The following is a 14,903-nucleotide window of genomic DNA, read 5'->3' as shown; positions in this document are numbered from 1 at the left end:
GAAAGTGTTCCACTGACAGCCAGGCAAGGCTCTCAGGGCTCTGCAGCAGAGAAGTTAGAGCTGCAGCTTTTCTGCTTTTGTGTTTTCACTAAAACTCAATTTGTTGTTGCACTTGTTGGATGGTCATGTCCCATAGGGGAAGTTTCCACTCCTGTGTTCTAAACTTTGGGCTGCTTGTACCATCTTACTTGTCCCCTCATTAATAATGAATTAAATAAAATCTTTAGTATATGCTAATTTCATATCTTTACAAGAGTCACGATTTTACCTTTTTTTTTTTGAAAAGTACCTTTTCACATTGCTATCACTCCCTTGCCAGAGCAGTGAGTTTCTGGGTCTCCTTCTTACGGGCAGACACTGTTCCATGTAATTAGAATTAATTTGTTGCTCGTAGATGGACAGAGAAAAGCTTCCACACTCCCGGGAGACAGGGGTTCAGATCCTGTGCCGTGGCTGAGAGTGATGCCGAGGAAAACACTTCTCTCCGAGTCTTAGTCTGCCCGCCTGTGAAACGGGCTCATAACAAACCCCTGACCCCAGGCTCCGTCGCCTTGAGTCCAAGACCTCACCCAATCCCCCTCACCCCCCGGGCCCTCAGGAGGCGCGGGGACTCGGGGAGGGGGGCGGCCCCTTCCTCGGGAGGCACCCAGGTGGCACGTCAGTGCCTCAGCTCCCGGGGTCTCTGGGCTCCGCGCTGCCCATGGGATGCAGACGGGCCTCTGGAGGGGGCGGGTTCTCTCGAGCCAGAAAGCCCGGAGCCGCCCAGGAATTTTGGCTCGAACTGAGAGCATTTCCTCCCGGGCCGGCCGGGCGCGATCCGGGAAGGGCGGCTGCGGGCAGACGCGGCGCTGCGCTCGGCCGGGCCGGCACCATGTGGTCCCTGCTCTGCGCGCTGGCCGGGCTGACCCTGCTCCGCGCCGCGGGCTCTTTGGCCGGTGAGTGGGGCACGGGGCGCGGCAGGGGACCTGGAGCCGGGGAGACCCGCAGATGGCAAGGAAGGAATGAGCAAGAGAGCGACACAGAGAGAGAGCTGGACACAGCAGCGAGATGGAGAGAGGCAGATGCAGGGAGGGAGGGATGGAGAGAAAGACTGAGACGAAACAGACTCAGAAAAACGCAGAGAAGTAGAGCAACGGAGGGATAAAGGAGAGAGGAAAGAATAAACAGTGAAAACGAAAAGGAGAGGCCGAGACAGAAAGAGGCTTTCCCTGAACAAATATGAACTAGGATAGAAAGAAAAAGGAGTTTGAGAGACAGAAGAAGGAAAGAGAAAGAGTGATTGACATGGCAAGGGGTGGAGGGAGAGAGGATATTGAAGAAAAGAGAAAGATTTGAGAGAGACCAAAAATGAGAGAGAGGGAAGCTTGATGCCGGGAGTACAGCTGGCAGGAGAGAAGGAGCCAGGATCTGGAGTGGGAGGTCACAGCTGCTGGGTGGGGCAGCTCCGGAGGCCAGCTCCGTCTCAGAGGGCCTGTGGAGGCTCAGGCCTGGCTTTACAGGACATTGCATAACAAGTTAGACTCTAAAGGGTGAGTGACCCAGTCTAGCCCAGCACAGCCTTAAAGAACCAGGCGGGGGGCCCAGGAGAAAGGCCACCTATTCACCTGGCAGGTGGCCTCAGGTGGTTCTGCAGTCGATGAAGAAGTCACCTCCCAGTTTCCAGGGAGCTTCTCTGGGGAACTGAGCTGTTTTGGTTGGAGATAGGGGACCGGGTGGAGTTAGAGAGCTGTGCAGAAGGGAGAGGCTGTCTGGGTACTTCATTAGCTGGGTTCCTTGCCTTTCACTGTTCACTTTCTTCCCCCCACCTCCCTCTCAGGCGGGCGGATCACGAGGGCAAGAGATCGAGAGCAGCCTGGCTAACACGGTGAAACCCTGTCTCTATTAAAAATACAATAATTAGCCGGGCGTGGTGGCACATACCTGTAGTCCCAGCTACTCAGGAGGCTGAGGCAGGAGAATCACTTGAACCTGGAAGGTGGAGGTTGCAGTGAGCCGAGATGAAGCCACGGCAATCCAGCTTGGGTGACAGAGTAAGACTCTGTCTTAAAAAAAAAAAAAAAAAGGAAGAAGAAAAGGAAGAAAGTATTCATGTATTGCTGTAATTTCACACTGATTTCATACATTTTTGTGCATAATCTTTCAGATTTTAGATGACATATCTTAACTTTCGATTATGAAAACTTTTGGATACAAAAAACCACAAAACAATAGTATATGAAAGAATCATATAATGTACTTATCACCCCTACTTCAACAAGCATCAGTTCATGAGCAGTTTTATCTCATCTATAGTTTCCACCCTCTCTCCCCTCCCTGTATTATTTTAAAGGAAATCCAGGCATTGTGTATTTTCTTTTCTTTCTTTCTTTCTTCTTCTTCTTCTTTTATTTTTTTTTTTTTTTTTTTTTTTTGAGACAGTGTCTCATTCTGTCACCCATGCTAGAATGCAGTGGCGCAGTCTCAGCTCACTGCAACCTCCGCCTCCTGGGTTCAACTGATTATCCTGCCTCAGCCTCCCAAATAGCTGGGACTACAGGCAAGCACCATCACACGTGACTACTTTTGGTATTTTTAGTACAGACAGGGTTTCACCATGTTGGCCAGGCTGGTCTCGAACTCCCAAACTCAGATGATCCGCCAGCCTCGGCCTCCCAAAGTGTTGGGATTACAGATGTGAGCCACAGTGCCTGGCCTGGCATCATGTATTTTCATCTATAAACACTCTTTTAATAAACACAACTGCAATGCCATGATCACACTCCAAAAGCCGTGTGTGACTGAATATCATTAAATATTCAATCACTGTTCAAATGTCCTTGATTGATTGTGTCATATCTTTTTGCAATTCATTTGTTTAATCCTAATAAGGTTACATACATTGCATTTGGTCAATATGTCTGTTAGGTCTCTTTAAATATGTAAGTTTTCTCTCCCCTTTTTTTTACTTAAATTTTTGTTGTTGTTGAAGAAACTAAGTTTGTCCTGTGAAGTTTTCCACTTTTAGATTTTGCTAATTGCATCCCTTTGATGTCATTTAAATACCTCCACCCCTTATATTTTCTATAAATGGAGAGCTATCTCTAGCATGTCTGACTTCCAACCTTGGTTTCTTTCTTTCTTTTCTTTTCTTTTTCTTTTTTTCTTTTTTTTGAGACAGAGTCTTGTTTTGTCATCCCGGGTGGAGTGCAGTGGTGTGATCTTGGCTCATCACAACCTCTGCCTTCCAGGTTCAAGCAATTCCCGTGCCTCAGCCTCCTGAGTAGCTGGGATTACAGATGCGCATCACCACGCCAGGCGAATTTTTGCATTTTTTAGTAGAGATGGGGACAGCGGGGGTGGGTTTCACCATGTTGGCCAGGCTGGTCTCGAACTCCTGACATCAATTTTCAGCCTGCCTCGGCCTCCCAAAGTGCTGGGATTACAGGCATGAGCCACCGCGCTGGGCCGCAGTCTTGGTTTCTTTTAGCAGCACTCAGAGAAACCTTTATCCCTGATAGCTTTTTAGACCATAAGCCACCACGCCAGGCCCATATTTTGGAGTTTTTTATAGAATCACTTGAAGAATAGTGTTCTGCTGCTTTCAAAAATAATCAAAACCCATGGATGATTTTGAATGAATCATACATTTTCATACAAATATTGGATGTGGTAAATTTATTATTCTATTATATTGAATGTGGTCAAATATAATTAACCACCAAGTGGCCAGGGTTGCTTTTCAAAGCGGAGTGTGACTTGGACAATTCAGAAGATACAGCAGCACCTTTCAGAGACGCCACTGAGAAAACATTTCTCATCACTCAAAATGCAGAAATCATCTGCGCTGTGGCACTTTCTTACTGTTTGGGTCCAGATAAAAAAGGTCTCCCTATAAAGCCTGTAAGTAGAAGGAGCGGTACTTCCGCCTCAGAGGATGGGACCCAGGGGCCACGCCTCTTTAACTGGGGCAGCCAGCCCAGCCCAGCCCTCCCCTGGGGCCTCCGGGCCCCACAGCAGCCTGTTCTCACCAGCACAGGATGCCCCGCCCGTGGCCACCATCCAGGGTGCACATCAGGCCCCAAGCAGGAGCTGGGCCAGAGAAAGCAACGCAGCATCCAAGGAGGTCCATTTCCCAACTGGCAGGGCCTGGGAGAGCAGGAGGAAAGGAAGGAAGGGAGCCCTGCAGAGCCACAGCCTTGGCTGCTCGGGGTTAATCATTATAATCCTTCAGCCTTTTCCACTCCCCTTGTCTGAGCCACTGACAGCCCTGTGGATGCATGTGCGTGTCTACTATTTTATTTTTATTTTTATTTTTTTTTTTACAAAATAGGGTCTTTCACTGTCACCCAGGCTGCAGTGCAGTGGTGCAATCGTAGCTGAGTGTAGTCTCAAACTCCTGGGCTCAAGCAATTCTCCCGCCTCAGTTTTCCAAATACCTGAGACTACAAGTATATGCCACCAATCTTGGCTAATTTTTTTATTTTTTATTTATTTATTTATTTATTTTGTAGAAATAGAATCTCACTGTGTTGCCCAGGGTGGCCTCAAACTTCTGGCTTCAAACGATCCTCCTGCCTCAGCCTCCTAAATCTCTGGGATTACAGGTGTGAACAACTGAGCCCAGCTCTTGTAGGCCTCTTGAGGCCTCTCTACAGACTCCAAAAGACAGAGAAGGATTAAGGATGCACTACACGGGGGAGTCAGGGCCTCGGGCCTACCCCTACCCCATTTTATGGAGGAGGCAGCAGAGGCTCAGAGAGGAGAAGAAACTTTCTCACAATCCCACAACCATTAGTGGCTGAACCAGGCTGAGAACAGGGGTCTCCAGCATGTTTTCTACCATGATGCGTTCAAGTCAGCGCTGTGGTGAGGACACTGGTGCGGAGGGAGCAGGCAGTACAATGTCAGGCCCTGCTCCAAGCTTGCTCTCTCAGATGCACTCTGTGGAGGCCCCGATGAGCTCATGGACAGTTGCTCCGGGGTGCACAGAGCACAATTTTGTCCAGATGTGAAGGATTAGTGCTGAGCCATGTTGGGAGTGACCTCAGCCCAGCCTTTTCCCTGGAGGGGTTTTGGAGCCAAGTTAGACCTCATCACAGACATGTAGAGAACAGGGTGTTTTAGGCCAGTGGAGAGAAGCAGACTCTGGTTGTTCCTGACTTCTAAAGCAGCCAGACTCCCACTTGGCTGGCAGGGTCACACTGCATTCCTCTGGCCTAAGCCTGGGGGAAGTATGTGAGGGGAGAGTGGCTAGGGTCTGGGAGACGGCAGGTGAGCCTCAAGGGAAAGGCTTGGCCAAAGGCCTCTGGACAGAGCCAGCAGGAGGTATGTGTATCCACAGACTTATGACAACAGGCCCTCCCACAGGACAGCCACTCTGTCTGTGGGGAACAGCTCTTCCAGCCCCCTCAGAGCTTTTTCTCTCCAAGCTGAGCAGCCCAGTTTTAGCTGAGGCAATTGAGTTAAAATTTGGAGTCCCAGACTGGGTGCAGTGGTTCACACCTATAATCCCAGCACTTTGGGAGGCCGAGGCAGGCGGATCACTTAAGCCCAGGGGTTTGAGCTTAGCCTGGGCAACACAGTGAAACCCCATCTCTACAAAAATTACAAAACATAGCCAGGCATGGTAGTGTGTGCCTGTAGTCCCAGCCACTGTGGAGGCTGAGGTGGGAGAATTGCTTGAACCCGGGAAGAAGAGGTTGCAGTGAGCTGTGACCGTGCCACTGCACTTCAGCCTGGGTGACAGAGTGAGACCCTGTCTAAAAAAAAAAAAAGGAGTCCCTTCCCATAGCCTCCTTTAGACTTGCTCCTGCCTCTCAAGGGCCTTCTCAGGATGTGGGGCCAGGATGGAGCATAACCCCCAGGGCCTCTCTATCTCTGAATATTTTACATGGATGCCTGCAGCAAACGATGGCTGCTGCTTTCTGCTGACAACCCCGTCAGACTTGTGTTATGGAACATTTCAAACCGTGCACACAACAGTAGACAGAATCGCTGAATGCGACCCCATGTGCTCATCACCCAGCTTCAACAATTAGCAACTCTCAGCCCATCCTGTTTGCTCTAAACATCCACGCATGCCTCTCCCCCATCCCCACCGAGGCCTGAATTATTTACTTTGGAAGTAAATCCAAAACAGCACAGCCTTTAATCTGTAAATATTTCAGTATAGGTCTTTAAAGAACTCTCCTTAAAAAAATAACCAAAGCACCATTATGATGTCCTCTTCCCTCCCCGGATTCAGCAATAACACCATTATCTTTTGAAAAGTCTTTTCTAAGTTCAGTGGAGGGAAATTATGGAAAGGATAATTTGAAAAACAGATTGTTCTCCACAAAAGATGCTCAGAGTGGAAGGACATTTTGTCCCTGGTCTTGTTCTCATCCCTGAGTGGAAGAGCTGAGAGCTAGATAGAGTTGGAATCAGAAAATCACAGGGTAGGGGGCTCCACCTTGCTGAGATGAGGCCGGGAGGTCAGGGTGCCTGAGGTCCGCACATTTGCAGGTGGTGTGATCTTGGGCAAATCACTCGGCCTCTCAGAGTTACACATCCATCACCAGCTCTGTCCTACCTCAAGACCTGCCCCACTTCTAGACAACTGCAGATGGCCCCTTGGCCAACCCTTCCAACACCAAGGCCTTACGGCTACAAGCATTGCACGTAGAGAGATCAAGTTCCATAACTGTCTCCCCCTGTTGAACTTTGGATGCCCACATCCATGGCCACAGCCTTAATATTGTCACTATCTGAATCTGCTCTACCTCTAAAAGCTAAAATTACAATATTCTTTTTTTTTTTTTTTTTTTTGAGACGGAGTCTTGCTCTGCCGCCCAGGCTGGAGTGCAGTGGCCGGATCTCAGCTCACTGCAAGCTCCGCCTCCCGGGTTCACGCCATTCTCCTGTCTCAGCCTCCCGAGTAGCTGGGACTACAGGCGCCCGCCTCGTCGCCCGGCTAGTTTTTTGCATTTTTTAGTAGAGACGGGGTTTCACCGTATTAGCCAGGATGGTCTCGATCTCCTGACCTCGTGATCCACCCGTCTCGGCCTCCCAAAGTGCTGGGATTACAGGCTTGAGCCACCGCGCCCGGCTACAATATTCTTTACCTCTTGTTCCTCCTGTGATTCCCAAGACCTCCGTCTCTTCAGCCCCCATTTCTCCCAATTTATTGGCCCCCTTCTTGGCCTCATTTCCTTCCTTATTCCAGCTGGATTCCAGGGCTCCTGTCCTAAACCCCTGACTCGCCATATCTCAGTTCCTTGGCCCCTTGCCTCCATCACATCCATCCTGCAGACTCCTAGGTTTCAGCTCCATCCAGTCATCTGTCTTTGCTGCTCTACGCCCAGACTATGGAGCCTCGCTGGGGGAGGACTCGTGCTTCCAGGATTCCTTGTTGATGCCGACTCATTCTGCATGGTCTTCCTACACTGCATCCCTCATTCTGCACATCCTCTTTTGAAGCCCTCTCTTTATTCAAGTCCCTTACCTAGTGGTGCACTGATAGATTGGCTCTCAAAAAAAAGTGGGGGTGGGTCATTGATTTCTGTGGTGTAAATGTTCCCATCATGGCCACCACTTTTTTTTAACTTAAAAAATTTTTTCTTTTAGAGATGGGGTCTCATTATGTTGACCAGGCTGGTCTCAAACTCCTGGCCTCAAGCGATCCTCTCACTTGGCCTCCCAAAGTGGTAGGATTACAGGCACGAGCTGCCATTTCCAGACACCACGGTCACTATTTTAATGTCTGTGTTTAGCAACCTACTCAAAGAATTCTTGTAATTGTAACATCTAGCTCTCCTCCCTACGTGATCTCCATCTTATTGCACAGAGTAAACAGAGGCCATCAGGTGGGAGCTCACTCCACTTTTTGGCCCCTAGTTAGATGGTTTGCCTTTGCCTGTTTTTGCTGCATTTCCTCTGTCTTCCTTCCAGATGTGGTCCCCCCTGCTCTGGATCCAGGGCCTCCCATCAGTTCAGGAAGTGCATTCCTTGGGTTCTCCTGTCTTCCTCCTGTCCCTCAGGCTGTAAGCATGGTTGTGTTTTCCAATACAACCATGCTTACATGGTTTTTTTAAAAAAAAAAAAAAAAAAACAACCATAAATACTTCTCTAGACCTTGCTATCCAATCTCCCTTCCTTCACAGCCAAGCTTCGTGGAATTTTCCAGATTCCAAGTTTCCACCCCCAACCTCACCTTCCCTTCTCATCTCACAGTAATCCAAACTCTGCTTTTCTACCACTCCTAAAAGTGCTGGGGTAAAATTTAGCAGGGCCTTTCTGTGCTCTCTTTCCAGTCCTTAACTTGCTACACCTCCCCGCTGCTTTTGGTCATGCTGACCCTTTTCATCCTCTGTAGAATCTGTAAAGCTCCTGGCTTCTCTTGACTTCTGGGGCAGCACCCTCCTTCCTGAGTGTCAGCGTTCTCCAAGGTTCCAGCCAACCCTGATGCCCCACAGGCATCTCAGGGTTACCAACTCTGAAACCCGAACTTGGAATCAGGGCTCTCAGACTTCTGCTGTGAGGGTTGTTGGTGCCTGGAAGAGCTAACTCAAGAAGAACAATGGTGAATCAGGAGTTGAGCGGGTTGAATGGCAGATCCTCTGCTTATGAGTAGTGACTTTGGACACATCCTTTCACCCTTCTGTGCATCAGTTTTCCTATGTGTAGATTGGGCATAACAACAGGTTGTTGGAGAGGTTACGTTAGCACCCTACATGGTGCATGGTAAGTGCTCATCACATGCCAACTGTTACTAACGGGTTCCCAGCGTCAATGCTGCTATTAAAATATCTCCTCTCATTTTCTTCCTCACTATTCCTACAGCTCCTGCTTCTGCTCATCACTTCTCCTTCACTGCTCTTATCCTGATTGCTGCAGTAACCTCCTGCCTTCAAAGGCATCTCCCTCCAATCTATTCCCTCTATTTTAAAAATTCATGTTTGACCCTGTGACTTTTCTGTTAAAATAAACCCCCTTGGCCTGGCATGCTGGCTTATACCTGTAATCCCAGCACTTTGGAAGGCCAAGGCGGGCGGATCACCTGAGGTCAGGAGTTTGAGACCAGCCTGACCTACATGGTGAAATCCTGTCTTTACTAAAAATACAAAAATTAGCAGGGCGTGGTGGCAGGACTTGTAATCCCAGCTACTCGGGAGGCTGAGGCAGGAGAATCACTTAAACCCGGGAGGCGGAGGTTGGAGTGAGCCGAGATGGCGCCACTGCACTTCAGCCTGGGCGACAGAGCGAGACTCTGTCTCAGAACAAACAAACAAACAAACAAACAAACAAACAAACCAAACAAGCATCAGAACTGGTTTATTAAAGCCCCTGGGTTAAAACTCTACCCCTTTGGCTTCATTTCCAGGACTTCCCTCTCCAGTCTCTCTCCCACCCACCCTGTATCTCCAGCCATTGCAGGCTGCCTGCAGGGTTTACACAGTGAGCCATGCTCTTTCAGACCCCTCCATCATTGCAGCTCCCTGGCTGAAGCCCGTCCTCTCTTCCTCCCTGGGCTTCACCTCCTTGAGGAAGTTCATCTGGGTCTGTAGGTGGCTGTGACTGTAGAGACTGGTGGGATTGACATGCCTGACACTTGCACACTGACCCCCACCTGGGCCTTCCTTTGCTTGCTCTTGCGTTTGCCTTGAGGACTGACCCCACTTGAGCCCAGTGTTTACAGGAGTCTCTGGCATTATGGAAAACTAAGGGTCCCACAGTGAAAAGACTCATTTTCCCACAGCTGCAGAACCCTTCAGCCCTCCACGAGGAAATTCAGCTCAGAGCACAGTGTGTGACAGACATATGGCTGTGCAACGCCGTCTAGATGTCATGGAGGAGGTAACGGTGATTTGGAAGGGCATGCGGGTTCAGGACCACCTTCTAGAATGGTGTTTTTATGGGCAGATGCAGGCTTGCTTTGGAATGTGAGGACATCCAGGCCAATCCTGCCCTGTGACCACCTTGTCCAACATCACCCTCCCATCTGGGTTGCCAGGGTGCCCAGCCCCCAATGGACTCTGCCTCTCCTAAGGCCTTGCTTATCCCCACCTGGGTATTTCAACATCGTTACTGGATGGGAAGGTGGAAATTCAGTCACTGTTTTGTTATATAGCCACGATTCCTAACTTATGTGGGGAAACATTTACATCTTTATTGTCACAAGTCTTTAACGAAATTGAGTGTCCTATTCATCATAAATACAGATAGCAAGCCGTGGTATTAACAGTACTATAACTTTGTCATCAATAGAAATCCAGATAATTTCATCTGCCTCTAGTTATGAATATCTCAACATACAATTTTTACCCTTGTGTCAAAATTTCAGTTGTGGTTAGGCCTGATGTTAAATCATGTGATTTAGTGAGTTAATAAATATGTTTTTCTTTTTTTTTTTTTTTGAGGCAGGGTCTCTTTCTGTCTAGCAGGCTGGAGTGCCGTGGTGCAGTCTTGGTTCTCTGCAACTTCCATTTCCCAGTCTCAAGCGATCCTCCCACCTCAGTCTTCCAAGTAGCTGGGACTACAGGCACATGTGCCACCATGCCTGACTAATTTTTGTATTTTTTTGTAGAGGCAAGGTTTTGCTATGTTGCCCAGGCTGGTCTTGAACTCCTGAGCTCAAGCCATTCACCCACCTCGGCCTCCCAAGGTGCTGGGATTACAGGCATGAGCCACTTTGTCCGGCCAATACATATATATTACATCAAAAAATTAATTTTTTTTTTTTTTGACAGAGTCTCTGTCACCCAGCCTGGAGTGCATGGTATAATCTTGGCTCACTGCATCCTCTGCCTCCCAGGTTCCAATGATTCTTGTGCCTCAGTCTCCCGAGTAGCTGGGACTACGGGCATGCACCACCATGCCCAGCTAATTTTTTGTACTTACCATGCCCAGCTAATTTTTTGTACTTTTGGTAGAGATGGGGTCTCACCATGTTGGCCAGGCTGGTCTCAAACTCCTGATGTCAAGTGATCTCGCCTCAAAGTGCTGGGATTACAGGCATAAGCCACCGTGATGGGCCAAAAAGTTTAATTTTAAATACTTGAATTTTTTTTTTTTGAGGTAGAGTCTCACTCTGTCACCCAGGCTGGAGTGCAATGGTGTGGTCTCAGCTCACTGCAACCTCTACCTCCCGGTTCAAGTGATTCTCTTGCCTCAGCCTCCCGAGTAGCTGGGACTACAGACGGGCACTACTACGCCCGGCTTCTTTTTGTATTTTTAGTACAGGCAGGGTTTCACCATGTTGACTAGGCTAATCTCGAATTCCTGACCTCCGGTGATCTGCCTGCCTCGGCCTCCCAAAGTGCTGGGATTACAGGCATGAGCCACCACGCCTGGCCTAATACTTGAATTTCTTTTTTTTTTTTTTTTGGAGACGGGAGTCTGGCTCTGTCGCCCAGGCTGGAGTGCAGTGGCCGGATCTCAGCTCACTGCAAGCTCCGCCTCCCGGGTTCCCGCCATTCTCCCGCCTCAGCCTCCCGGGTAGCTGGACTACAGGCGCCGCCACCTCGCGGCTTAGTTTTTGGTTTTTGTATTTTTAGTAGAGACGGGGTTTCCCGTGTTAGCCAGGATGGTCTCCGATCTCCTGACCTCCGTGATCCGCCGATCTCGGCCTCCCAAGAGCTGGGATTTACAGGCGTGAGCCACCGCGCCCGGCCATACTTGAATATTTTAATGCAATTGGTGCCCTTGGTAATTCTATATGTTTTATTTTTCGCATTTAAGGCATTATTCTGAGAAGAGGTCTATAGGCTTCACCACACTGCCAGTGGTATCCATGGCACACACAGGGAAAAACCATTAAGAACCCTGAGTAAATTTCAGAATCCCAAACTTGTCATTTGGCAGAGACACCACCAGGGGGCAGAACAACAAAAGGAATGTGAGCTCCAGTCTGCAAAGGCCAAAAGGGAGAGTATTCTACAGGCGCTTCACCCAAACCTGTGACTGAGTGCCAAAAAGGAAGGAACGTTAGAGAGCGAGCCCTCTAAGATATTGTCATCTGGGGAAACTGAGGCAGGTAGGGGCAGAGCCTGAGTGAAGAAAACCCAGGTCCCGCAGCGCTTAGTCCTTTCTCACTGCAGCGCACTGGACCACCAGCTGCTCTTAGGACCTGGCTGATGAAGCAGAACGTGGAACCACTCCTGTCCTCGACTTTACCCCCTTTCCCACTCTAGATGGTAGAGAAGACCGTGGATCACCTGGGGACAGAGGTGAAAGGCCTGCTGGGCCTGCTGGAGGAGCTGGCCTGGAACCTGCCCCCGGGACCCTTCAGCCCCGCTCCCGACCTCCTCGGAGAAGGTGAGCAGTGCAGGTGGCAGAGGACAGCCTCTGGGCTGCTGTCATCTGGGGCTGGGCAGGCGAGACGGGGACAGCTGCTCCACCACACAGGTGTAGCCTGGCTGGCAGGGAGGGCCCCAGCGCTCCCTGGGGACGGAAGAGGGACGGCATCATCCCTGCTCCCCGCCCCACGCCCCCGCCACCCGGTCGCTGCCGCCCAGTGTCAAATGAGGTTCTGGAAGAGCCAGCCCTAGATGCCATCTCAGCACAACCCCGGCGCGGAGAAACTGCCTCCTTCATTGGCCTTCTCACGACTGGAGCTCCTTAGCTCCTTTCTTTTCACCCTGAGGAGCCACTCCTGTTCCACCCCAAAACCCTCTCAGGGAAGACGGGTAACCCCTACTGATCAGGCAGGGATGTGGTTGCACTCTGCTGTCTTCTTGATCCCTGTGTCCCGTGCACAGGAGTTCCCGGGGACTAGGGAGGGAAGGGAAAGAACTGCTGGACACCCCGGGGGCGGGTACCCTGCAGCACCCTAGCTTGCTCATTGGAGGCCTCTGCTTTCTTTCAGATGGCTTCTGAGCCCCGGAGCTGAAGCCCTGCAGCTGGAGGTGGTGCACCTGCCAGGCAGCACCCACAGAGCCAGCCCTGTCCTCTCGCTGTCCTTCCTCAGCTTCGTGTGAAATAAAAGCTATTCTTTTGGTCTCCTCTGTGTCTGCTGACAGAGTAACCCGTTTAACTATAGCCCCCTCTCCCTCCACTTCCATGCCTGGAGGAGGCCTGCAACCCGCTTCAGGCTCAGACCTGGGGACACGCCCACACCCGCCATCTGTGCTTTAGCATTCTTTATTTACAGGGGCAGATGGAGCAGGGGTTCACTCACACAGGTGGGGGCCCTTCGAGTGGCCTTGCTTCTCAAAATGTGGCCATAGGTGAGAAGCAAGGGGATCAGGGTCTCAGGACCCACCCAGACTCCCAAATCTGCATTACAATGAGACCCCCAGGGAATTTACGTGTCCGTTAAAGTGGTTTGTTGTTGTTTTTCAAAAAATTTCCTATGAAGTGAAATTCAATGTAAAATTCATCATTTTAACCATTTTAAATTGTACAAGGCTGGAGGCGGTGGCTTACGCCTATAATCCTAGCACTTTAGGAGGCCAAGGTAGGAGGATCACTTGAGCCCAGAAGTTTGAGACCAGCCTGGGCAACATGGTGAAACCCCATCCCTACAAAAATTACAAAAATTAGCTGGGCATGGTGGCGCGTGCCTGTAGTCCTAGCTACTTAGGAGGCTGAGGTGGGAGGATCACCTGAGCCCTGTAGGTCAAGGTTGCAGTGAGCCATGATCATGCCACTGCACTCCAGCCTGGGTGAGAGAGACCTTGTCTCAAAAAAAAAAAAAAAAATTAATTAAAAATAAATAAATTGTACAAATGCAGTGGCTTCCAGTACATTCAGAAGTTGTGCAGTCATCACCACCAGTTCCAGAACATTGTTCTCCCTCTAGAAAGAAACTCTGTATCTCTTAAGCAGTCACATCCCATTCCTGCTCTCCCGACTACCCTGGAAACCACTGGTCTCTGTCTTCATGAACTTGCCTATTCTGGACATTTTAAATACAGTAGTCCCGCTTTATCTGTGGTTTCACCTTCTGTGGTTTCAGTTACCTGCAGTCAACCATGATCCTAAAATATTAAACTCCAGAAATAAACAATATATGAGTTTTCAATTGCACATCATTCTAAGTGGCCTGATGAAATCTCTTGCCATCCCACTTCATCCCACTCTGGACGTGAATGCTCCCTTTGTCCAGAATGGTCCACGCTGTCTACACTTCCTGCCTGTTAGTCACTTAGCAGCCTTCTCAGTTATCAGATCAACGGCCACAGTATCATAGCGCTTGTGTTCCAGCAACACTTCTTTCTCTTAATCAAGACCCAAAGTGGAAGAGCAGAGCTGCTGGCATATGGTTGTTGTTTTTCACGCAACTCTCCCTTCACAGAAGCTGGCATATTGTACTAATTGTTCTATTTTATTCTTAGCTATTGTTGCTAATCTCTTACGGTGTCTCATTTATAAATTAAACTTCATAGGTATGCATGCAAAGGAAAAAACATAGTATAATAGGATTAGAGACTATTGTGGTTTCAGGCATCCACTAGGGGTATTGAAATTTATCCCCTGAAGGTAAGGGGGTACTACTGTAAATAGAATCATACAATATGTAGCCTAGCTGTATCTGGCTTCTTTCTCTGAGCATAATGTTTTCAAGGGCCATCTGTATTGTAGCATGTATCTGTACTTCATTCCTTATGGATGAATAATGTTTTATTATATGAATATACCACATTTTATTCTTTTTTTTTTCTTTTTTAGACAGAGTCTCACTCTGTCACCCATGCTGTTGTGCAGTGGCATGATCTCAGCTCACTGCAACCTCTGCCTCCCAGGTTCAGGCGATTTCCTGCCTCAGCCTCTCAAGTAGCTGGAATTATAGGTGCACACCACCACGGCTGGCTAATTCTTGTATTTTTAGTAAAGACGGGGTTTCACCATGTTGGTCAGGCTGGTCTCAAACTCCTGACCTCAGGTGATCCGCCCGCCTCGGCCTCCCAAAGTGCTGGGATTATAGGCATGAGCCACTGCACCTG

At 49.3% G+C, this 14,903-nt stretch overlaps 1 protein-coding gene across 1 annotated transcript; it reads left to right on the top strand.

Annotated features, from left to right (window-relative positions):
* The first annotated feature begins 611 nt into the window (after nt 1-611).
* PLAC9 (placenta associated 9) lies at nt 612-13,296 on the top strand. Its single transcript, XM_017856233.1, has 4 exons — nt 612-935; nt 9,716-9,813; nt 12,150-12,273; nt 12,824-13,296. Exons 1-4 carry the CDS (start codon nt 701-703, stop codon nt 12,832-12,834), a joined length of 468 nt encoding a protein of 155 aa, XP_017711722.1. The 5' UTR covers nt 612-700; the 3' UTR covers nt 12,835-13,296.
* Nucleotides 13,297-14,903: the final 1,607 nt, after the last annotated feature.

The sequence above is a fragment of the Rhinopithecus bieti genome, unplaced genomic scaffold (assembly GCF_001698545.2).
Source record: "Rhinopithecus bieti isolate Rb0 unplaced genomic scaffold, ASM169854v2 scaffold_43555, whole genome shotgun sequence".
Taxonomy (NCBI): Eukaryota; Metazoa; Chordata; class Mammalia; order Primates; family Cercopithecidae; genus Rhinopithecus; species Rhinopithecus bieti.
This window is presented reverse-complemented; position numbering and strand designations above follow the sequence as displayed.

Coding starts and splice junctions, on each gene's coding strand:
- PLAC9 (XM_017856233.1), top strand. CDS start 701: ATGGGATGCAGACGGGCCTCTGGAGGGGGCGGGTTCTCTCGAGCCAGA. Junction 936..9,715: donor CGCCGCGGGCTCTTTGGCCG/GTGAGTGGGGCA, acceptor ATTTTCCCACAG/CTGCAGAACCCTTCAGCCCT. Junction 9,814..12,149: donor GTCTAGATGTCATGGAGGAG/GTAACGGTGATT, acceptor TTCCCACTCTAG/ATGGTAGAGAAGACCGTGGA.